The 26159-nt window shown below is 41.1% G+C and overlaps 2 protein-coding genes across 2 annotated transcripts; both read right to left on the bottom strand.

Annotated features, from left to right (window-relative positions):
- Nucleotides 1-8169: 8169 nt before the first annotated feature.
- On the bottom strand, nt 8170-9578 carry LOC127685030 (homeobox protein DLX-4-like; the record flags this gene model as incomplete). Its single annotated transcript, XM_052181778.1, has 3 exons — nt 8170-8616; nt 9055-9254; nt 9371-9578. Coding segments are annotated over 3 exons (855 nt in total), but the record flags the coding sequence as incomplete, so codon positions are not given.
- A 13179-nt stretch (nt 9579-22757) lies between these two features.
- Nucleotides 22758-24166, bottom strand: LOC127685025 (homeobox protein DLX-4-like; the record flags this gene model as incomplete). Its single annotated transcript, XM_052181763.1, has 3 exons — nt 22758-23204; nt 23643-23842; nt 23959-24166. Coding segments are annotated over 3 exons (855 nt in total), but the record flags the coding sequence as incomplete, so codon positions are not given.
- Nucleotides 24167-26159: the final 1993 nt, after the last annotated feature.

Raw genomic sequence — 26159 nt, 5'->3', positions numbered from 1 at the left:
ACCCTCCTTACACCAGGAGGCTTGATCTTGTTTGGATCTTTGTCAGCTCCCAGTTTAGGCACTTAACTAAGCAATTACCCCTTGGAGGTTCACTTGAGTATGATGGAAAAGAGTCCTGCTCCACAAATCCTTGGTCATGTGAAGGTTTTATCTGAAAGGTGGGATGTAGACATCCAGTGCTTAGAGACCATTTAAGCATTTGTTCTTTTCACATGTGTCCTTGAGATGGCAGGACTAGATCCCATGGTCATAGTTGGGTGGTGCAGAAGATGATTTTCTGTGCTGTTTGGAAATGTGAGACCACAAGGAATGTTTACTGGAAGCCCCAAAGAGATTTAATTACAGTTGCTAGGATTTCAACAGGTTCTGGCCTATCTAGTTCTAGTTATAACGGCAATGGACATTGTTTCTTCAGGGTTTTAGTTGTGCCAAAGCTGCGCTGTCTGGAACCTGGAAAGGAGTAGCATCCTTGGTTAGTTTTCTCTGTAACCCAATTCCAGTGTCTGGAAAAAATGTTAGAGAAGGCTGGATTAAGCGAAGGACTTGGACACTTTGGCTTTATAAGGAAGATTATGATTATGGACTGTTTGTTTGTTTGTTTGTTTGTTTGTGACAGGGTTTCTCTGTGTAGCCCTGGCAGTCCTGGAACCTACCCTGCAAACCTGGGTGGCCTCAGAAAACTCAGCAATCTGCCTGCCTCTGCCTCCCAATGACAGGGATTAAATGAGTGTACCACCCAGGAGGGGCCCTCTCCCCTTGATCACTAATTGAGAAAATACCCCACAGCTGAATCTCATGGAGGCATTTCCCCAACTGAAGCTCCTTTCTCTGTGAAAGAATGTGTCAAGTTCACACACTAACCCATCCAGTACAACATGTAAAAATGAAGTAAGGCTGGGCATCATAACAGAGCCTTTCAATCCCATTACCTGCAAAGCAAATGGATGAGGATCTCCATTTGTGGAAGGCAGTCTTGTTTACATAAGCACTTCCAGGAGAGTTAGAACTACGTACAAAGGCCCTATGTTAAGAAATCAAAAATAATGCCAGGAGGTGGTGGCACATGCCTTCAATCCCAGCACTTGGGAGCCAGAGGCAGAGAGATTTCTTAATTCAAGGCCAGCCTGGTCTACAGATTGATTGCCAGGACAGCCAGTGTTACACAGAGAAACCCTGTCTCCAAAAACAAAACAAAAAAATCCAAAATAAAATAAGATGAATAAATCTTTGTAATGGAAAAACAAAACAACTGTCATTGTACTAGCTGTTCTGCCAAGAGTAATTATAAAAATTCCTTTCAGAAAATAATTAACACTATTTTACCTACAATCTGATTTAATACTACCTAATGAATATTTACTTCGGGTGACATCATCACTCTTCATAACACTGGATATTCTCGAATAGTCTCAAACTCACTCAGAGTTTGACTCTGCCTCCAAATACTGACCATAAAGGCATGTAACACCACTCCTGGATTAATTTTTCTAAACAGGCTTTGGGAACAAAGAACAGGATGCCCTGGAGAATAGAATCCTTCCATCACAATTGATGGCATTAAAAGTGAGCCCTTCCAGCCTGACGGGGGTGGTGCACTCCTTTATTCCCAAAAATTGGAAGGCAGAGGCAGGCAGATTTCTCAGTTCCAGGCCAGTCTGGTCTAAAGACTGAGTTCCAGGGCAGCCAGAGCTACACAGAGAAAAACTGTCTCAAAAAACAACAACAACAAAAGTGAGCCCTACCACACCCAACTTAATTCATTTTCTACAAGTTCATTTGCATTTTGTTCAGTTTTCTGTGAGTGTTCATGTCTCATGTGTGCGGTCCCTGTGCCTCAAAAAGGGATTCAGAGCCCCTGCGTCTGGAGTTATAGCATATATGGGATTCCAGACCAATTAGGAACCAAATTTCAAGAATCAAGATCAACAAGCAATCTTTTCTTTTGTTGTAAATGTAGGTGTATACATGAACATGTGTCAGTAATGTGCAAGCATGCCTGGAACCCTACAGACAGAAGGAGGGCTAAGACTCCAAAGGAATACAATTCCCAATGGATGGTTCTGAGCCACATAGTGGAGGTTGGGAACTAAACCAGGCTTTCCTGATGAAGCAACTATTGCTCTGACTCACTGAGCCATCACTCCATCTCCACAATAAGTAACCCTCAGTTAAATCCAGCTCTAGTTCCATAATGCTAAGAGTTTTGATATTTTGCAATGGTATGTAGTAGAAGAGATCACATTCAATTAAATTCAAGTTAGATATGGTGGTGCACTCCTTAAGCCCAACACTTGGAACACCAAAGCAGGTATATCTCTGTGAGTTCCAGACCAGCCTTGACTACAGAGTAAGTCACAGGACTACCATGGCTGTTACAGAATAAAAAACTGTCTCAAATAAAAGAGACAGATCAAACTGTACTCAAGAAAGCACTTTTATAAATGCAAATCAAAACAACCCTGAGATTTCACCTTATACCAGTAAGAATGGCTAAGATTAAAAATTCAGAAGAAGCAGATGTAGGCGAGGATGTGGAGAAAGAAGAACACTCCTCCACGGCTTGTGGGGTTGCAAATTGGTACAACCACTCTAGAAATCAGTCTGGCAGTTCCTCAGAAAACTGGGCACCTCACTTCCAGAAGATTTTGCTATACCACTGCTGGGCATATACCCGGAAGATTTCCCCAGCATGTAATAAGGATACATGTTCCACTATGTTCATAGCAGCCCTATTTATAATTGCCAGAAGCTGGAAAGAACCCAGGTATCCCTCAACAGAAGAGTGGATGCAAAAAAATGTGGTATATATACACAGTGGAGTACTATTCAGCCATTAGAAACAATGAATTCATGAAATTCTTAGGCAAATGGATGGAGCTGGAGAACATCATACTAAGTGAGGTAACCCAGACTCAAAAAATGAATCATGGTATGCACTCACTAATAAGTGGATATGAACCTAGAAAACTGGAATACCAAAAACATAATCCACACATCAAATGAGGTACAAGAAGAACAGAGGAGTGGCCCCCAGTTCTGGAAAGACTCAGTCAAGCATTATAGCACAAAACCGGAACAGGGAATTGGGAAGGGGTGGGGGGGGAGAACAGGGGGAGGGAAGGGGGCTGATGGGACTTTCGGGGTTTGGGGGTCTAGAAAAGGGGAAATCATTTGAAATGTAAATGAAAATATATCGAATAAAGAAAAGAAAGTACTTTTACTTAAAGAAAAATTAACTGCACATTTGTTAGGAAAAGAAAATGAGAGTAACAGATTCATTTGACACACATCTATAAAATCAGCAGAGTGGATGTTGGAGAAGAATGGAAAAACCTGGGGACCAGCCCTCTTGGGAGCTCTCACAGACTCAGTAGCCAACAGAAGACCCCCCCCCCCACACACACACACACACACATGGGTTGAACTTAGGCCCCCATAATATATTTAGCAGATGTGCACCTCAGTCTTCATGTGGGTCCCCCAATAACTAGATTGGAAGCTATTGGCTGTCTCTGGAGCCATTCTTCTACCTAGGCTGCCTTGAGTGGCCTCAAAAGGAGAGGATGCACCTGATCCTGCAGAGACTTGATGCATTAGGTTCAAGGTAGACCCATGGGGAAACCCTATGAGAGAAAGGGAATAGAGTAGTGACTGTCAGGTAATGTTGAGAGGTAGGTAGTGTTGAGAACATAAAATGGATATATTTATTAATGGGAAACACTGCCTAGACAAAGATGAAGGAGAAACTGAGGCAATTTCCAATTAATTGCCAGCTCAAATTTTAAACCATCCTATGGGCAAGACCCACCCCTGACACTATCAATGATACTCTGTTATGTTTGTCAATGGGAACCTTACATAACTATGCTATGCTCATTGTTATACTCCTGGAGAACTGGCTAGCCCAATTTTAATCTGATGCCTGCCATTCAGCAACCAATGAGACCTAAAGCAGAGGCACATAGGCAGAAATATAGGCAGAGCCACGGAAGCGCCACAGAACGGGTAAAAGACTGCAGTAGTTAGAGCAGTTGAAAATACCAAGAAAACACAGCCCACCGGATCAAATAAGCTAGGCTTACAGAGATTTACAGAGATGGAAGCAACAATCAGGCAGTTTGTATAGGTCTGACCAAGGTCCCTACATATGTGGTCCTGTAGCTTGGAGTGCCTGTCTTTGTCACTGAGGTAGATTTCTATGTAGCAAAATGCTGGATCCTGTTTACATATCCAGTCTGTTAGTCTATGTTTTTATTGGTAAATTATGTTCATTGAGATTAAGAGATATTAAGGAAAAGTGATTGTTGCTCCCGGTTATTTTTGATGTAATTTTTATGTTTGAGTGCTTCTCCTCTTTTGGATGTGTTGAAAGATTATTACTTCCTTTTTCTAAGGTGTAGTTTCCCTCCTTGTGCTGGCATTTTATATTATCCTTTGTAGGGCTGGATTTGTGGAAAGATATTGGGCAAATTTTGTTTTATCATGGAATATCTTAGTTTTTCCATATATGGTGATAAGAGTTTTGGTGGGTATAGTAGTCTGGGCTAGCATTTGTTTTCTCTTATGATCTGTATGAGATCTGCACAAGATCTCCTTGTTTTCATGGTCTCTGGTGAGAAGTCTGGTGTAATTCTGATAAGTTTTCCTTTCCATTACAGGTTTGAATGGTCTTTCTTTGTCAAGTGCATATCTGTTCTTGTCCAGTCTGTTTGGATTTCTGTAGGCTTCTTGAATGGTCACAGGCATCTCTCTCTTTACGTCAGGGAAGTTTTCTTCTACAATTTTGTTGAAGTTATTTACTGGTCAATTAAGTTGTAAATCTTTATGCTCCTCTATACCTGTAGTCCTTAGGTTTGCTCTTCTCAGTGTGGTCTGGATTTCCTGAATGTTTTGGGTTACACGGTTTCTGCATTTTGCATTTTCCTTGATGGTTGAGTCAATGCTTTCTATGGTATCTTCAGCATCTGAGATTCCTTCATCTAACTCTTCTATTCTGTTGCTGATGCTTGTATCTATGACTCTTGAATTCTTACCAAGGTTTTCTATCTCCAGAGTTGTATCCCTTTGTGATTTCTTTGTTGTTTCTAGTTCCACTATTAGATCCTGTATGGTTTTGTTCAATTCCTTCACCTGTTTTTTTTGTTTCTTTGGTTTGTGTGTGTGTGTGTGTGTGTGTGTGTGTGTGTGTGTTTTCCTGTAATTCCTTAAGAAAGTTTTGTGTTTTCTCTTTAAGGGCTTCTACCTGTTGACAAATGTTCTCCTGTTTGTATTTAAGGGAACTATTTATGTCCTCTCTGACGTCCTATATCAGCATCATGAGATGTAATTTTAAATCCAGATCTTGTTTTTCTGGTGTGTTGGGGTATCCAGGACTTGCTGTTGTGGGAGAACTGGGTTCGCATGGTTCCATGTTGACTTGGTTTGTTGCCAGTGTTCTTGCATTTGATTTTTGCCATCTGGTTATCTCTGGTGCTAGCTGGTCTTGATGTCTCTGACTGTGGTTTAACTGTCCTGCTAGCCTATGTATCTGAACTCCAGGGAGACCCATTCTCTCTAGGAGGAGTTTATGTATGCAGAGCTGGGATAATGTGTGAGCTCAGGTGTACATAAAGAAATCAAAAGTATCCTGTCACCAGCTGATTCTTGATTCCTGTGTCCTGATGGTTCTTAGCAGGTCCCACTTTGTCCAGAAATTTGAGAATGGTGGTGGCCTCACCTTTGGACACAGATTGGTAGGCACTCCTGAAAGACTAGCTTCCTTGTGGTGGTATTTCTATATGTAATTCTGTGGCCCAGCATCTTATCTGGATGCAGACAAAAATCAGAAGTCTTCTGTCCCAGGCTGATCCTGGGTACCTGTGTTCTCAGGATTTTGGGCTGGTTCCTCTGAGCAGCAGGGGTGGTCCTCCCTGTGCTCTCAAACCTCTCTGCACTCCTGTGTGGTTAGCTATCTCCCTGATTAACCAGGATATGGCACTCTGTGGGAGAGGATCGTCCCCAGCTGGAGATAGAAACCAAACGCTTCCTGCCTGGGAGTACTTGACATGATCCTCTGAGCAACAGGGATTCTCCTAGCTGTGCTCTCTGGCTTCTCCACACTTCTGTGTGTCTGCTATCTCTGTGCATCACCTGGATATTTGCTTTATCGTTAGAAGTGTTAAAATCTCATCCATAGTGAAGGATAATTCTGCTACCAGTAATAGCCTTCTAACTGACAACCACATCTGTGAGATCAAGGGACAGAATGTCAGTGGCTTGAAGGATGCTCAGACTGCAGATAGACTGTCAAAAGCTGGGACTGTGGTTACCCTCACGATCATGCCTGCGTTTATCTGGGAACATTATTAAACGGATAGCTCCCAGCATTATGAAAAGCATGATGGTTCACTCCAGTCCTGAACTTTAAATGCCTTGTACAGTGAATCACATCACAGCTGAATGTTTCCAGCTTTCCTCTTTGCCTACTTCTCTATTTCTCACATGATGCTTTCCTGGAACCTGAGGGAATATGGTGCTTGGAAGCCTTTCTATTTTCTATCATAGCTGGGAACCTCACTCTATTTCATATCAGCTTCTGATTTGAAGATAGATGTGTAGCCTTAGCCAGGTTCTAGAGATGTAAAACACTCAAAGTTTTACTTACATTCCTAGATTTGGTTCTTTACTGGGAACCTGATGTGTTTATATAAGCCATGGTTATTAGGATAAATGGTGTAGGCTTAGCTTTCCCTGAGAACTGGTCAGCTTTCTCCTAGAACAAAGCACGGTGTTAGTCATGTGTTTCAGTTCTGTGGCATACTTTGAATTTAGTACATCAGCATAGTACATTGCCTTTGATAGTTATTTTTTAAGTTTTCTCTGTGTGGGTATGTAAAATCCAATTAATCAACACTGTTTTCATTCCAGAGAAGCATTATACAGTTGTGTGTACATTGCAAGACACTGTAATGATTGTCATTAAATCTTAATGACCTTCACATCATATGCTTCAATTGTCACCTTAAATATAATAAGCATTTAGTATAAAAGCCAAAATAGAATTACTGCTGCCTTCTGAAACCTGAAGTGTTACCTCTCTATTAAACTGCTATATGCTATATCTGATCAGCTTACTGGTAAAGCTGAGGTGCCTAGTCATATCAAGATTTTCTAGTCACTGTACAAAGAAAATGCCTAAGAGCTGCCCTATTGCTTTCTGAGAAAACAAAGTGCTGTATATTTCATGTGTAAGTTGTTATACTCAATAACGTTTTGGGTCTCTTATTTACTTAGAGAATAATTTGGTAATATCTAAATTAGGGTTTGAATCCTAATATTATGTAACTTTAGCTAAGTTGGCATGGTTTTAGGTGTTTACCTAGTCGTCTTAATTTGTTCCACTTTCTGAATCCTTAATGTAAACAAAAATGGCAAGGACACTTTATCCTGATTTATTTCTTTCTGAATTAGTTAATCTCCTATTCTATTATAGTATGTGATACTATCGTAATAAAGGTAAAAAACGTTAAAAAATATTAGGGGAAAACTTTACCTAATGTGTTGGGTGAAGAACTATAGGTCAGTGGGACATATGCAGTAGTGACTGGAATGTAAATGGATAATATATGTAATAAAATAATTTTCAGGAACTATTTCTCCTTTTATTTCATGAGAACATAATGTAACAATGAAGAATGAATATTTACAGTTGCTTTGAAACAACCCCTCTATATAAACCACAGTGGTACACAACGTCTACAGAAAGGCCTGGTTAATTCCCACAAATACTGAGATGAAGGGTGTACATAACACACTTCTTCATGACTATAAATGTCTGGAATGGTCAAGGAGCTGAGAGAAGTAAGTTGGATTTGGGGTGTAATCCAGAGTAAGCCAGTCCTCGGATTTGTCAAAGTCGTCAAGGATTCTTTGCCAGAGTTCCTCTGCAGATGGACCTGAACCTCGAGCCTCCTCTGGGCAATGGGTGGCAGCTTCTAGGACATCTGTAGATTCAGTCACTGGAGTAAGCCAGTCCTCGGGTATGTCAAAGTCGTCAATGATTCTTTGCCAGAGTTCCTCTGCAGATGGACCTGAACCTTGAGCCTCCTCTGGGCAATGGGTGGCAGCTTCTAGGACATCTGTAGATTCAGTCACTGGAGTAAGCCAGTCCTCGGATTTCTCCAAGTCGTCAAGGATTCTTTGCCAGAGTTCCTCTGCAGATGGACCTGAACCTTGAGCCTCCTCTGGGCAATGGGTGGCAGCTTCTAGGACATCTGTAGATTCAGTCACTGCTAGATCAGTCTGGGCTTCAACTGCTGCTGATTGACCAGAATCCCAATCTATAATGGGAGCATGGCCAACAAGCAGATCTTCCTGCTGACTACACCTGTCTGCATCACTGGCCTGATAATGATGCAGAGAAGATTCCTGGATGCAGTTGAGTTTGGGAATGGAAACCTCACTAAATGTGCCTGAGCACATGGGCTCTCCATTCTCAGCAGCAACAAGAGGTATGGAACCAGGAAAGTGGGTTGATTCAAAAACTGGTTTTGAACTTCCATTGGTCTCTGGCAAAGCTTCTGTAATATTCTGGAGAGCCATCCGCTTGTACTTAGCTCGGCTGTTCTTAAACCAGATCTGGAAAAGAAAGAAGATATCAGAAGAATGCCTGTTGTCCCCTAAGAGGACCACAAGGTGAAGATTTTGGATAAAAGGTGTTTGTATAGCAATGATTCACATGTCAGAAACAAAGAAGCAGGAAACTCAAGATGGCTAAGATATTATAATAAAGTAGATTGTGTATGACCAGACAACATAAGACTGGGGAGATTGAGCCAGTGTGTCCTGTATTTTAGCAGGAGCTCTGGTGATTAGGTTTCTGAGACCCTGCATGGAAACAATGCTATTCTATATTGCTACCAGGTTGATAAAAATTTGAGTCCCAGCATTTGATTCATAAATATCCACCACCTAAAACTGTCATCACTGCCCTAAGCATTTAAGAACAAAATTAAAGTTTCTGATGGGAAAGTGTAGATTTTTGCTGTTGGATTGAGGGAAAAGAGAGGAGCAGACCTTGATGTCCCTCGCTGTCACACCAACTAACTCTGCCAGCTTCACACATTGATCCTGGTTTGGGTACTGACACTTATCAAAATGTTCTTGCAGCAGGTGCTTTTGTTTTTTGGAGTACACAATGCGTTCCTTCCGCACCTTTCTTGAAGTCACAGGGCCAGATTGATGGTCACCATATTTCTCTGACAGTACCACAGATCCTATGAGAACATGGAAACAAGATTTCAATTATGTATTTGATAACTTAGACGCCCTGAGGGTTTTTTCAAAGTAGGTAAACCTGGGCCCAGTACAGGATCTAGTTGCATTTGGATACCTGATTTTCTTGATGGTCCTTGGAACTCTTGCTGATGTAGGTCCCTTTCAGGGACTGAAAGACTTGATTGCATTGGATTTGTTGGGGTCAATATGGGACTGTAATAAACTTGAAAGGGTAAGTTCCTTGCAGTCTCTTGAAGCCTTTGGGGTCTGGTTTCTATGGGTGCACTTGAAGGCATTTGGAATTTTGGATACAAGGAGGGACCTTCAGCCCTATGTGTGTTCTGAACCTATTGGAATATGTTCTGGAGAATCTAGTAAAAGAAAACACGTCAAAAAACGTACAGAGAGCACTGATTTACCCATACTGCCTACCCAGCATTTGGTTTAGACTGTTACAGAGCAGGAATCAGACAGGAGCTTCATTCTTTCTGAACAACTGCCTCTGTTTCCAAATCTTACAAGTATTCTCAGTATTGAAATAAATATGCACTTGGCTCCAGTATTAACAAGAGGTTGCCAGTCCAGGTAAGCTGGCAATTGAATGTTCATTTCCAATGTTTAAATTTTCCATATCCTACACTTCTGGCTGTGAAATTTTGTTGGGACAGACTACTAGCTAGTCTGCCTCTGCCCATGAAAATAAAAGCCTGAAGGCTTCACAGGATTTCTGTGGCATGCAGGGCAACTGACACAAAAGTAAAATCACAAACCCAGGAATTCTGCAAACAGAGTAAATGGACAACTGACACCAAAGTCTGAAGACCTCCCAGGGGCACTGCAGCATGCAGAGAAACTGAATCGACAGTCTGAAAGCCTGTCGGGAATTCTTTTGCATGCAGGGAAACAAAACCTACAGTACTTATGCTTCCCTGGTTAACAGCTAAACATAGGGCAACAGCTTGACAAATCCTCTCAAGAGTAAACAGTATGAAGGCATCCCAGTAGATGTGTCACAGCCAGGGCAACATATCTCCAGCTTCTCTGCCTCTCTAAAGAACCCACAATTCAAAGGTCTTCAAGAAGGCCTCCCTGAAGACACACGGCCACCAGGGCAACAAGTCACCAGTGTACATGCCCCTCTGAAGGTTCCACAGTCAGAAGATCCCACAGGAGGTTTGCCACATCCAAGGCAACTGGCCTACCATGAGACTTGAGTCAACCTAGGGACAAAAAAGAAAACTCCCAAACAGAAACACCCCAACCAGAAAAAAACTCCCTATAACCATATGACAAGAGGCAAGAGCAAGACCATGAGAAACAGAAGCCAGTAAACTTTGGCATTATCAGAAACTACTTCTCCCACCACAGCAAGCCCTGGATAGACAAATGCACTTGAAAGTCAGGAAGATGACCTAAAATCTTATCTTAATGATAATAGAATCCTTTTAAAGAGATATAAATAACTCACATAAAGAAATATAAGAAAACGCAAGTGAACAGGTAGAAGCACTTAGAGAGGAAACACATAAATCCCATAAGCAATACAGGAAGATACAATCAAAAAAGTGAAAGTTTTTATTAATGCAGTCCAAGACCTAGAATTGGAAGTAGATATAACAAAGACAAATATAGGCAACCCTGGAAATTGAAAACCAAGGAATGAGATCTGGGATAATTAATCATTACCAGGAGAATACAAGAGATAGAAGAAAGAAAGCAGCAGTCTCAACTAACCGGGACCCCCCAAGATCTCTCAGAAACTAGACAACCACCAATTAAGCGTACACCAGCTGATATGAGGCCCCCAACACATACTCAGCAGAAAACTGTGGGACTGTACTCCCTCAGAAAAGATGTACCTATCCCTAAAAAGACTGGAGGCCCGAAGTGGGCAGGGAGTTCTTATAGGTAGGGGGTGGGGTGAAGACATTCTCCCTGAGAAGGAAACTAGACTTACAGGATGTGGAACTTTCCGTGGGAGGACCAGAAGGGGGATAAAATCTGGATTGTAAAAAAGATTAAATATTTTTTAAACAAAGGAATATTATCATAATTGGAAAAACATGATCCCAGTTTCTCCTCCTTGCAGTATGACACCCTGTGACAAAATAAAGAATCAAGGGCAATGGAACATGTCCCATTTCCATGGACCCTTTCCACTCCCGTATTCTAAACAAGAGCATTGATGATCTAATTACTCTGGATGTCAGAAGGCACATACACCTAAGCCAGATCCCCTGATATTGAAGTGCTATACCAAGGACTTAGCCTTAATTGAATCTCCCTATCAAGAACCCTCCCACAGGCTCCTCCTTTCATCCTCTAGAATCCAGCAGCTATACACACCCTGTTGTAACATCCAGTCTGTAGCCACAACTTAATATCTAACGGAAATATGGCCAGATCACAGACTTTTTTTGTACTCTTTTCTTTTGTGACTGAGTTTCGCTAAATGAACTATGCTGTATGTGAGTCAAACAGAACACAAGGCTGAAACAGAATTCAGAAGGATCAGCCTAACTGTTACTTCCCAAGCAGGGCTAAGACTATAGGTGTGTAACAAAGAACTGAGCCATCCTGTAGGATTTCCTCCTAACATGGGCTCCATCGAGAAAATAAAAATTTTCCTTACTCTCTAGGAGCAATCTCAAAAAATGCGTCTCTTCTCATCCTGATGCCAAGAGGACATGCACGTTTCCGGCCACCACTAACACCTATTTATTTCTCCAAACTTTCTCTTCTGAGACTGAGGCTGGTTCCATGTGCATGCCCCTGACTTCCTGATTCACACTATACATGCAAGCCAGGGCTCACAATTACAAAAACCCACTTGCCATTAGTTTCTGAGTCCTGGGATTAAAGGTGTGGTCCATGCATCCAAAATGGTTACAGATTTTAGATGAAGGAGGGCCTGCTCAGCCAAACACCATCCAAGATGTCACACTTTTGAGTCAGAATGCCACTACTATGCCTTATCTAGGCAATCTGGAGCCTCAATTGGTCCCAAGGTCACTTGAGATCCCATTGTCAGTTCTTTCCTTTGTCCTATAGACAGGCCTCACTATCTATTGATCCAGGCTTTCTGAACAGCCCAGGATTCAATCTTGTGCTTAGAATGAAGAATAGAGCCCCTTGAGGTCTCTTGAAAGCTCATCCATAGAGTGCCCCGATCAGGGCAAATCACTGCTCTGCACTGTTCACATTTATGGGATAGACTTGAACCATCTACTAAATTTAAATAACATCTTCTGCATGTATACAGGGCATATTTTATACTTCACCAATCAAACACCCATACAGGCTAAAAAAATCACCAAAAATCCTCCTCCACTGTCTCCCAAATTTTCCCCAACTTGATATCCCCTTTACATAGCAACCTTAGACATTTCATGCAACTCACCAATTCACCAGGAATGAAGAGGTTTCCTGTAACCTGCGCAGTCCTCTGTCTTTGAATTCTCCTTAGAAGACCTGCCCTTATATATCTCTCCTAACCTGGAATTCAAAGCCCCTCCCACCCTTTGGCTCCTCCTACTTGCAATATTCAAATCCATTATTCTCTCCCACCCTTTGATGCTACTCCAGGTGTAGCCTCATTTTATAGAACCCATGAATTTAAATTTTTTGGTTTGTAATCCTTTATTTCTTTACATTTTATATTTTACTTTTATTACTTCCCAGTTCAGCTGTTACTTTCCTCCCAGACCTCCCTCCCACAATTTTTCATCACATTCCTAATCCCATGTCTCCAAGAGAATGCCTTCCACACCAGGCCTTTGGTCTGGTTTAAATAATTTAATGTGTGTAGCCATCTTACTTTTGTTTCTGTCTGGTTTTTAAGGTATAAATATGTTCTGCATGTCTTGGTTATATAGTTTTGACTGGGAGTGCATTGAATCTGCAGTTTGCTTTTGGCAAGGTGGCCATTTTTACTACCTTAATTCTGCCAATCCATGATCATGAAAGAGATCTTTCCATATTCTGAGATCTGCTTTGATTTCTTTCTTCAGAGACTTGAAATTCTTGTCATACAAATTTTTCACTTGCATACTTAGAGTGACACCAAGATATGTAATGTTATTTGTGACTATGGTAAAGGGTGTCATTACCCTATTTTCTTTCTCAGCTTATTTATCCTTTGAGTAGAGGAAGGCTACTGATTTGATTGAGTTAATTTTACATCCAGCCACATGGCAGAAATTGTTTCTCAGTTGTAGGAGTTCTCTAGTGTTGTTTTATTGGGTTGCATAAGTATACTATCATATCATCTGCAAATAGTGATGTTTTGACTACCTCCTTTCCAGTTTGTAACATTTTGACAAGTGTTACAAACTGTACCTCCTTTTGTTCTCTAAATGCTCTAGATAGATCTTCAAGTACTATATTGAATAAATAGGGAAAGAGTGGGCAACATTTTCTGGACCATAATTTTAGTAGGATTACTTCAAATTTCCTCTATTTAGTTTGATGTTGGCTTCTGGTTTGCTGTATATTGCTTTTACTATGTTTTGGTATAGGCCTTGAATTCCTGATCATTCCAAGACTTTTAACATGAAGGGATAGTGAATTTTGTCAAATGCTTTCTCAGCATCTAACTAAATGATCTTGTGGGGTATTTTTTTTTTCGAGTTTCTTTATGTAGTGGATTACATTGAAAGATTTCTATCTATTGAACCACACTTGCATTGCTGGGATGAAGCCTATTTGATCCTGGTGAATTACTGTTTTGATGTGTTCTTGGATTCGGTCAGCAAGAATTTTATTGAGTAGTTTTGGATCACTGTTCTCAAGGGAAATTGGTCTGGAATTCTCTTTCCTTGTTTAATCTTTGTTTGGTTTATGTATAAGCAATACTGTGGCTTCATATAATGAATTGTGAAGGATACCTCGGGTTTCTGATTTGTGGAATAGTTTGAAAAGTATCCGTAGTAGGTCTTCTTTGAAGAACTGATAGAATTCCCAACAAACACATCTGGTCCTGTGTTTTTGTTGTTGTTGTTGTTGTTGTTGTTTTTGGTGGTGGTGGTGGTGGTGGTGGTTGTGGTTGTGGTGGTGATGGTGGTGTTTTGGGAAGACTGTTAATAACTGAATCTATTTCCTCACGTGTTATAGGACTATTTTGATGGTTTATCTGATCAGGTTTTAACATTGGCAGCTGGCATGTGTCTACAAAATTGTCCATTTCATCCAGATTTCCCAATTTTGTTGAGTATAAGCTTTTGTAGTAGGATCTGATGATATTTGGAATTTCTGCAGTTTCTGTTGTTATATCTCCCTTTTCATTCCAATTTTATTAATTTGCGTGTTTCCTCTATTCCTTCTTGTTAGTCTGCTAAGTGTTTATCTATCTTGTTGATTTTCTCAAAGAACCAACTCTTGGTTTTGTTGATTCTTTGTATAATTCTTTTTGTTTCTACTTTGTTGATTTTGGCCTTGAATTTGTTTATTCCCTGCCATGTATTCCTCTTGGATGTATTTGTTTCATTTGGTTGTAGAGCTTTCAGATGTTCTGTCAAGCTGCTAATGTAAGCTCTCTCCATTTCCTTGTTGGAGGCACTTAACTATATGAGTTTTTCTCTTAGCACATATGACTATTGACAGCTTTTCAGGATTTCTAGTTGCAACTGCTTTAAGAGGAGAACCTTCTAGAAAGGTTATTGTTCATTGTTTACAGACTTTTACTGCTAAGGGACTGCCTAAAGTTGGCAAGACAGATAATGGGCCTGCATACACTGGAAACAGCTTTGAACAATTTTGCAAGGAATTTGGAATTGAACATAAAACTGAAATTCCTCATGATCCAATGGGACAAGGAATTGTTGAATGTATCTGAAAAATTAGCTTTAGAAAACAAAACAGGGTGAGTTTTAACTTCCAAGGTCACCAAAAGCACATCTCGCTTTTGCATTATTTGTTTTAATTTTTTGTAAACTGATGCTAAAGGTCAGTCTGCAGTAGATCATCGCTGGCATCCAGACACTTCCAGCTCGTATGCCATGGTTAAATGTTGAGATCCTTTAACTAATACTTTGGAATGGCCCCAACCCTGTTTTAATACGGGAATGAGATCCTGTTTGTGTTTTTTCACATAAAGGAATTGGAGATCAATGACTACTGAAAAGATTGTTTCGCCAAGTGGACACAGATCCTGAGCCTTCTAATGATTATGATACTAATGATGAAGGCATCTCAGGATCCCTATGAGCCATCTAAATTAACCTGAAGTGTAGTCTTTGCCCTTACTGGATAGCAGGTGTTTTCTATCAATTCTCAAAGCCACCCTCCTTACACCAGGAGGCTTGATCTTGTTTGGATCTTTGTCAGCTCCCAGTTTAGGCACTTAACTAAGCAATTACCCCTTGGAGGTTCACTTGAGTATGATGGAAAAGAGTCCTGCTCCACAAATCCTTGGTCATGTGAAGGTTTTATCTGAAAGGTGGGATGTAGACATCCAGTGCTTAGAGACCATTTAAGCATTTGTTCTTTTCACATGTGTCCTTGAGATGGCAGGACTAGATCCCATGGTCATAGTTGGGTGGTGCAGAAGATGATTTTCTGTGCTGTTTGGAAATGTGAGACCACAAGGAATGTTTACTGGAAGCCCCAAAGAGATTTAATTACAGTTGCTAGGATTTCAACAGGTTCTGGCCTATCTAGTTCTAGTTATAACGGCAATGGACATTGTTTCTTCAGGGTTTTAGTTGTGCCAAAGCTGCGCTGTCTGGAACCTGGAAAGGAGTAGCATCCTTGGTTAGTTTTCTCTGTAACCCAATTCCAGTGTCTGGAAAAAATGTTAGAGAAGGCTGGATTAAGCGAAGGACTTGGACACTTTGGCTTTATAAGGAAGATTATGATTATGGACTGTTTGTTTGTTTGTTTGTTTGTGACAGGGTTTCTCTGTGTAGCCCTGGCAGTCCTGGAACCTACCCTGCAAACCTGGGTGGCCTCAGAAAACTCAGCAATCTGCCTGCCTCTGCCTCCCAATGACAGGGATTAAATGAGTGTACCACCCAGGAGGGGCCCTCTCCCCTTGATCACTAATTGAGAAAATACCCCACAGCTGAATCTCATGGAGGCATTTCCCCAACTGAAGCTCCTTTCTCTGTGAAAGAATGTGTCAAGTTCACACACTAACCCATCCAGTACAACATGTAAAAATGAAGTAAGGCTGGGCATCATAACAGAGCCTTTCAATCCCATTACCTGCAAAGCAAATGGATGAGGATCTCCATTTGTGGAAGGCAGTCTTGTTTACATAAGCACTTCCAGGAGAGTTAGAACTACGTACAAAGGCCCTATGTTAAGAAATCAAAAATAATGCCAGGAGGTGGTGGCACATGCCTTCAATCCCAGCACTTGGGAGCCAGAGGCAGAGAGATTTCTTAATTCAAGGCCAGCCTGGTCTACAGATTGATTGCCAGGACAGCCAGTGTTACACAGAGAAACCCTGTCTCCAAAAACAAAACAAAAAAATCCAAAATAAAATAAGATGAATAAATCTTTGTAATGGAAAAACAAAACAACTGTCATTGTACTAGCTGTTCTGCCAAGAGTAATTATAAAAATTCCTTTCAGAAAATAATTAACACTATTTTACCTACAATCTGATTTAATACTACCTAATGAATATTTACTTCGGGTGACATCATCACTCTTCATATCACTGGATATTCTCGAATAGTCTCAAACTCACTCAGAGTTTGACTCTGCCTCCAAATACTGACCATAAAGGCATGTAACACCACTCCTGGATTAATTTTTCTAAACAGGCTTTGGGAACAAAGAACAGGATGCCCTGGAGAATAGAATCCTTCCATCACAATTCATGGCATTAAAAGTGAGCCCTTCCAGCCTGACGGGGGTGGTGCACTCCTTTATTCCCAAAACTTGGAAGGCAGAGGCAGGCAGATTTCTCAGTTCCAGGCCAGTCTGGTCTAAAGACTGAGTTCCAGGGCAGCCAGAGCTACACAGAGAAAAACTGTCTCAAAAAACAACAACAACAAAAGTGAGCCCTACCACACCCAACTTAATTCATTTTCTACAAGTTCATTTGCATTTTGTTCAGTTTTCTGTGAGTGTTCATGTCTCATGTGTGCGGTCCCTGTGCCTCAAAAAGGGATTCAGAGCCCCTGCGTCTGGAGTTATAGCATATATGGGATTCCAGACCAATTAGGAACCAAATTTCAAGAATCAAGATCAACAAGCAATCTTTTCTTTTGTTGTAAATGTAGGTGTATACATGAACATGTGTCAGTAATGTGCAAGCATGCCTGGAACCCTACAGACAGAAGGAGGGCTAAGACTCCAAAGGAATACAATTCCCAATGGATGGTTCTGAGCCACATAGTGGAGGTTGGGAACTAAACCAGGCTTTCCTGATGAAGCAACTATTGCTCTGACTCACTGAGCCATCACTCCATCTCCACAATAAGTAACCCTCAGTTAAATCCAGCTCTAGTTCCATAATGCTAAGAGTTTTGATATTTTGCAATGGTATGTAGTAGAAGAGATCACATTCAATTAAATTCAAGTTAGATATGGTGGTGCACTCCTTAAGCCCAACACTTGGAACACCAAAGCAGGTAGATCTCTGTGAGTTCCAGACCAGCCTTGACTACAGAGTAAGTCACAGGACTACCATGGCTGTTACAGAATAAAAAACTGTCTCAAATAAAAGAGACAGATCAAACTGTACTCAAGAAAGCACTTTTATAAATGCAAATCAAAACAACCCTGAGATTTCACCTTACACCAGTAAGAATGGCTAAGATTAAAAATTCAGGAGAAGCAGATGTAGGCGAGGATGTGGAGAAAGAAGAACACTCCTCCACAGCTTGTGGGGTTGCAAATTGGTACAACCACTCTAGAAATCAGTCTGGCAGTTCCTCAGAAAACTGGGCACCTCACTTCCAGAAGATCCTGCTATACCACTCCTGGGCATATACCCAGAAGATTTCCCCAGCATGTAATAAGGATACATGTTCCACTATGTTCATAGCAGCCCTATTTATAATTGCCAGAAGCTGGAAAGAACCCAGGTATCCCTCAACAGAAGAGTGGATGCAAAAAAATGTGGTATATATACACAGTGGAGTACTATTCAGCCATTAGAAACAATGAATTCATGAAATTCTTAGGCAAATGGATGGAGCTGGAGAACATCATACTAAGTGAGGTAACCCAGACTCAAAAAATGAATCATGGTATGCACTCACTAATAAGTGGATATTAACCTAGAAAACTGGAATACCAAAAACATAATCCACACATCAAATGAGTTACAAGAAGAACAGAGGAGTGGCCCCCAGTTCTGGAAAGACTCAGTCAAGCATTATAGCACAAAACCAGAACAGGGAATTGGGAAGGGGTGGGGGGGAGAACAGGGGGAGGGAAGGGGGCTGATGGGACTTTCGGGGTTTGGGGGTCTAGAAAAGGGGAAATCATTTGAAATGTAAATGAAAATATATCGAATAAAGAAAAGAAAGTACTTTTATTTAAAGAAAAATTAACTGCACATTAGTTAGGAAAAGAAACTGAGAGTAACAGACTCATTTGGCACACATCTATAAAATCAGCAGAGTGGATGTTGGAGAAGAATGGCAAAACCTGGGGACCAGCCCTCTTGGGAGCTCTCACAGACTCAGTAGCCAACAAAAGACCACACACACACACACACACACACACACACACACATGGGTTGAACTTAGGCCCCCATAATATATTTAGCAGATGTGCACCTCAGTCTTCATGTGGGTCCCCCAATAACTAGATTGGAAGCTATTGGCTGTCTCTGGAGCCATTCTTCTACCTAGGCTGCCTTGAGTGGCCTCAAAAGGAGAGGATGCACCTGATCCTGCAGAGACTTGATGCATTAGGTTCAAGGTAGACCCATGGGGAAACCCTATGAGAGAAAGGGAATAGAGTAGTGACTGTCAGGTAATGTTGAGAGGTAGGTAGTGTTGAGAACATAAAATGGATATATTTATTAATGGGAAACACTGCCTAGACAAAGATGAAGGAGAAACTGAGGCAATTTCCAATTAATTGCCAGCACAAATTTTAAACCATCCTATGGGCAAGACCCACCCCTGACACTATCAATGATACTCTGTTATGTTTGTCAAAGGGAACCTTGCATAACTATGCTATGCTCATTGTTATACTCCTGGAGAACTGGCTAGCCCAATTATAATCTGATGCCTGCCATTCAGCAACCAATGAGACCTAAAGCAGAGGCACATAGGCAGAAATATAGGCAGAGCCACGGAAGCGCCACAGAACGGGTAAAAGACTGCAGTAGTTAGAGCAGTTGAAAATACCAAGAAAACACAGCCCACCGGATCAAATAAGCTAGGCTTACAGAGATTTACAGAGATGGAAGCAACAATCAGGCAGTTTGTAAAGGTCTGACCAAGGTCCCTACATATGTGGTCCTGTAGCTTGGAGTGCCTGTCTTTGTCACTGAGGTAGATTTCTATGTAGCAAAATGCTGGATCCTGTTTACATATCAAGTCTGTTAGTCTATGTTTTTATTGGTAAATTATGTTCATTGAGATTAAGAGATATTAAGGAAAAGTGATTGTTGCTCCCGGTTATTTTTGATGTAATTTTTATGTTTGAGTGCTTCTCCTCTTTTGGATGTGTTGAAAGATTATTACTTCCTTTTTCTAAGGTGTAGTTTCCCTCCTTGTGCTGGCATTTTATATTATCCTTTGTAGGGCTGGATTTGTGGAAAGATATTGGGCAAATTTTGTTTTATCATGGAATATCTTAGTTTTTCCATATATGGTGATAAGAGTTTTGGTGGGTATAGTAGTCTGGGCTAGCATTTGTTTTCTCTTATGATCTGTATGAGATCTGCACAAGATCTCCTTGTTTTCATGGTCTCTGGTGAGAAGTCTGGTGTAATTCTGATAAGTTTTCCTTTCCATTACAGGTTTGAATGGTCTTTCTTTGTCAAGTGCATATCTGTTCTTGTCCAGTCTGTTTGGATTTCTGTAGGCTTCTTGAATGGTCACAGGCATCTCTCTCTTTACGTCAGGGAAGTTTTCTTCTACAATTTTGTTTAGGCACTCCTGAAAGACTAGCTTCCTTGTGGTGGTATTTCTATATGTAATTCTGTGGCCCAGCATCTTATCTGGATGCAGACAAAAATCAGAAGTCTTCTGTCCCAGGCTGATCCTGGGTACCTGTGTTCTCAGGATTTTGGGCTGGTTCCTCTGAGCAGCAGGGGTGGTCCTCCCTGTGCTCTCAAACCTCTCTGCACTCCTGTGTGGTTAGCTATCTCCCTGATTAACCAGGATATGGCACTCTGTGGGAGAGGATCGTCCCCAGCTGGAGATAGAAACCAAACGCTTCCTGCCTGGGAGTACTTGACATGATCCTCTGAGCAACAGGGATTCTCCTAGCTGTGCTCTCTGGCTTCTCCACACTTCTGTGTGTCTGCTATCTCTGTGCATCACCTGGATATTTGCTTTATCGTTAGAAGTGTTAAAATCTCATCCATAGTGAAGGATAATTCTGCTACCAGTAATAGCCTTCTAACTGACAACCACATCTGTGAGATCAAGGGACAGAATGTCAGTGGCTTGAAGGATGCTCAGACTGCAGATAGACTGTCAAAAGCTGGGACTGTGGTTACCCTCACGATCATGCCTGCGTTTATCTGGGAACATTATTAAACGGATAGCTCCCAGCATTATGAAAAGCATGATGGTTCACTCCAGTCCTGAACTTTAAATGCCTTGTACAGTGAATCACATCACAGCTGAATGTTTCCAGCTTTCCTCTTTGCCTACTTCTCTATTTCTCACATGATGCTTTCCTGGAACCTGAGGGAATATGGTGCTTGGAAGCCTTTCTATTTTCTATCATAGCTGGGAACCTCACTCTATTTCATATCAGCTTCTGATTTGAAGATAGATGTGTAGCCTTAGCCAGGTTCTAGAGATGTAAAACACTCAAAGTTTTACTTACATTCCTAGATTTGGTTCTTTACTGGGAACCTGATGTGTTTATATAAGCCATGGTTATTAGGATAAATGGTGTAGGCTTAGCTTTCCCTGAGAACTGGTCAGCTTTCTCCTAGAACAAAGCACGGTGTTAGTCATGTGTTTCAGTTCTGTGGCATACTTTGAATTTAGTACATCAGCATAGTACATTGCCTTTGATAGTTATTTTTTAAGTTTTCTCTGTGTGGGTATGTAAAATCCAATTAATCAACACTGTTTTCATTCCAGAGAAGCATTATACAGTTGTGTGTACATTGCAAGACACTGTAATGATTGTCATTAAATCTTAATGACCTTCACATCATATGCTTCAATTGTCACCTTAAATATAATAAGCATTTAGTATAAAAGCCAAAATAGAATTATTGCTGCCTTCTGAAACCTGAAGTGTTACCTCTCTATTAAACTGCTATATGCTATATCTGATCAGCTTACTGGTAAAGCTGAGGTGCCTAGTCATATCAAGATTTTCTAGTCACTGTACAAAGAAAATGCCTAAGAGCTGCCCTATTGCTTTCTGAGAAAACAAAGTGCTGTATATTTCATGTGTAAGTTGTTATACTCAATAACGTTTTGGGTCTCTTATTTACTTAGAGAATAATTTGGTAATATCTAAATTAGGGTTTGAATCCTAATATTATGTAACTTTAGCTAAGTTGGCATGGTTTTAGGTGTTTACCTAGTCGTCTTAATTTGTTCCACTTTCTGAATCCTTAATGTAAACAAAAATGGCAAGGACACTTTATCCTGATTTATTTCTTTCTGAATTAGTTAATCTCCTATTCTATTATAGTATGTGATACTATCGTAATAAAGGTAAAAAACGTTAAAAAATATTAGGGGAAAACTTTACCTAATGTGTTGGGTGAAGAACTATAGGTCAGTGGGACATATGCAGTAGTGACTGGAATGTAAATGGATAATATATGTAATAAAATAATTTTCAGGAACTATTTCTCCTTTTATTTCATGAGAACATAATGTAACAATGAAGAATGAATATTTACAGTTGCTTTGAAACAACCCCTCTATATAAACCACAGTGGTACACAACGTCTACAGAAAGGCCTGGTTAATTCCCACAAATACTGAGATGAAGGGTGTACATAACACACTTCTTCATGACTATAAATGTCTGGAATGGTCAAGGAGCTGAGAGAAGTAAGTTGGATTTGGGGTGTAATCCAGAGTAAGCCAGTCCTCGGATTTGTCAAAGTCGTCAAGGATTCTTTGCCAGAGTTCCTCTGCAGATGGACCTGAACCTCGAGCCTCCTCTGGGCAATGGGTGGCAGCTTCTAGGACATCTGTAGATTCAGTCACTGGAGTAAGCCAGTCCTCGGGTATGTCAAAGTCGTCAATGATTCTTTGCCAGAGTTCCTCTGCAGATGGACCTGAACCTTGAGCCTCCTCTGGGCAATGGGTGGCAGCTTCTAGGACATCTGTAGATTCAGTCACTGGAGTAAGCCAGTCCTCGGATTTCTCCAAGTCGTCAAGGATTCTTTGCCAGAGTTCCTCTGCAGATGGACCTGAACCTTGAGCCTCCTCTGGGCAATGGGTGGCAGCTTCTAGGACATCTGTAGATTCAGTCACTGCTAGATCAGTCTGGGCTTCAACTGCTGCTGATTGACCAGAATCCCAATCTATAATGGGAGCATGGCCAACAAGCAGATCTTCCTGCTGACTACACCTGTCTGCATCACTGGCCTGATAATGATGCAGAGAAGATTCCTGGATGCAGTTGAGTTTGGGAATGGAAACCTCACTAAATGTGCCTGAACACATGGGCTCTCCATTCTCAGCAGCAACAAGAGGTATGGAACCAGGAAAGTGGGTTGATTCAAAAACTGGTTTTGAACTTCCATTGGTCTCTGGCAAAGCTTCTGTAATATTCTGGAGAGCCATCCGCTTGTACTTAGCTCGGCTGTTCTTAAACCAGATCTGGAAAAGAAAGAAGATATCAGAAGAATGCCTGTTGTCCCCTAACAGGACCACAAGGTGAAGATTTTGGATAAAAGGTGTTTGTATAGCAATGATTCACATGTCAGAAACAAAGAAGCAGGAAACTCAAGATGGCTAAGATATTATAATAAAGTAGATTGTGTATGACCAGACAACATAAGACTGGGGAGATTGAGCCAGTGTGTCCTGTATTTTAGCAGGAGCTCTGATGATTAGGTTTCTGAGACCCTGCATGGAAACAATGCTATTCTATATTGCTACCAGGTTGATAAAAATTTGAGTCCCAGCATTTGACTCATAAATATCCACCACCTAAAACTGTCATCACTGCCCTAAGCATTTAAGAACAAAATTAAAGTTTCTGATGGGAAAGTGTAGATTTTTGCTGTTGGATTGAGGGAAAAGAGAGGAGCAGACCTTGATGTCCCTCGCTGTCACACCAACTAACTCTGCCAGCTTCACACATTGATCCTGGTTTGGGTACTGACACTTATCAAAATGTTCTTGCAGCAGGTGCTTTTGTTTTTTGGAGTACACAATGCGTTCCTTCCGCACCTTTCTTGAAGTCACAGGGCCAGATTGATGGTCACCATATTTCTCTGACAGTACCACAGATCCTATGAGAACATGGAAACAAGATTTCAATTATGTATTTGATAACTTAGACGCCCTGAGGGTTTTTTCAAAGTAGGTAAACCTGGGCCCAGTACAGGATCTAGTTGCATTTGGTTACCTGATTTTCTTGATGGTCCTTGGAACTCTTGCTGATGTAGGTCCCTTTCAGGGACTGAAAGACTTGATTGCATTGGATTTGTTGGGGTCAATATGGGACTGTAATAAACTTGAAAGGGTAAGTTCCTTGCAGTCTCTTGAAGCCTTTGAGGTCTGGTTTCTATGGGTGCACTTGAAGGCATTTGGAATTTTGGATACAAGGAGGGACCTTCAGCCCTATGTGTGTTCTGAACCTATTGGAATATGTTCTGGAGAATCTAGTAAAAGAAAACACGTCAAAAAACGTACAGAGAGCACTGATTTACCCATACTGCCTACCCAGCATTTGGTTTGGACTGTTACAGAGCAGGAATCAGACAGGAGCTTCATTCTTTCTGAACAACTGCCTCTGTTTCTAAATCTTACAAGTATTGTCAGTATTGAAATAAATATGCACTTGGCTCCAGTATTAACAAGAGGTTGCCAGTCCAGGTAAGCTGGCTATTGAATGTTCATTTCCAATGTTTAAATTTTCCATATCCTACACTTCTGGCTGTGAAATTTTGTTGGGACAGACTACTAGCTAGTCTGCCTCTGCCCATGAAAATAAAAGCCTGAAGGCTTCACAGGATTTCTGTGGCATGCAGGGCAACTGACACAAAAGTCAAATCACAAACCCAGGAATTCTGCAAACAGAGTAAATGGACAACTGACACCAAAGTCTGAAGACCTCCCAGGGGCACTGCAGCATGCAGAGAAACTGAATCGACAGTCTGAAAGCCTTCTGGAATTCTTTTGCATGCAGGGAAACAAAACCTACAGTACTTATCCTTCCCTGGTTAACAGCTAAACATAGCGCAACAGCTTGACAAATCCTCTCAAGAGTAAACAGTATGAAGGCATCCCAGTAGATGTGTCACAGCCAGGGCAACATATCTCCAGCTTCTCTGCCCCTCTAAAGAACCCACAATTCAAAGGTCTTCAAGAAGGCCTCCCTGAAGACACACTGCCACCAGGGCAACAAGTCACCAGTGTACATGCCCCTCTGAAGGTTCCACAGTCAGAAGATCCCACAGGAGGTTTGCCACATCCAAGGCAACTGGCCTACCATGAGACTTGAGTCAACCTAGGGACAAAAAAGAAAACTCCCAAACAGAAACACCCCAACCAGAAAAAAACTCCCTATAACCATATGACAAGAGGCAAGAGCAAGACCATGAGAAACAGAAGCCAGTAAACTTTGGCATTATCAGAAACTACTTCTCCCACCACAGCAAGCCCTGGATAGACAAATGCACTTGAAAGTCAGGAAGATGACCTAAAATCTTATCTTAATGATAATAGAATCCTTTTAAAGAGATATAAATAACTCACATAAAGAAATATAAGAAAACGCAAGTGAACAGGTAGAAGCACTTAGAGAGGAAACACATAAATCCCATAAGCAATACAGGAAGATACAATCAAAAAAGTGAAAGTTTTTATTAATGCAGTCCAAGACCTAGAATTGGAAGTAGATATAACAAAGACAAATATAGGCAACCCTGGAAATTGAAAACCAAGGAATGAGATCTGGGATAATTAATCATTACCAGGAGAATACAAGAGATAGAAGAAAGAAAGCAGCAGTCTCAACTAACCGGGACCCCCCAAGATCTCTCAGAAACTAGACAACCACCAATTAAGCGTACACCAGCTGATATGAGGCCCCCAACACATACTCAGCAGAAAACTGTGGGACTGTACTCCCTCAGAAAAGATGTACCTATCCCTAAAAAGACTGGAGGCCCGAAGTGGGCAGGGAGTTCTTATAGGTAGGGGGTGGGGTGAAGACATTCTCCCTGAGAAGGAAACTAGACTTACAGGATGTGGAACTTTCCGTGGGAGGACCAGAAGGGGGATAAAATCTGGATTGTAAAAAAGATTAAATATTTTTTAAACAAAGGAATATTATCATAATTGGAAAAACATGATCCCAGTTTCTCCTCCTTGCAGTATGACACCCTGTGACAAAATAAAGAATCAAGGGCAATGGAACATGTCCCATTTCCATGGACCCTTTCCACTCCCGTATTCTAAACAAGAGCATTGATGATCTAATTACTCTGGATGTCAGAAGGCACATACACCTAAGCCAGATCCCCTGATATTGAAGTGCTATACCAAGGACTTAGCCTTAATTGAATCTCCCTATCAAGAACCCTCCCACAGGCTCCTCCTTTC

Source organism: Apodemus sylvaticus, chromosome 1, assembly GCF_947179515.1.
Source record: "Apodemus sylvaticus chromosome 1, mApoSyl1.1, whole genome shotgun sequence".
Taxonomy (NCBI): domain Eukaryota; kingdom Metazoa; phylum Chordata; class Mammalia; order Rodentia; family Muridae; genus Apodemus; species Apodemus sylvaticus.
The sequence above is the reverse complement of the archived record's forward strand: the minus strand, read 5'-3'. Positions and strand labels throughout refer to the sequence as shown.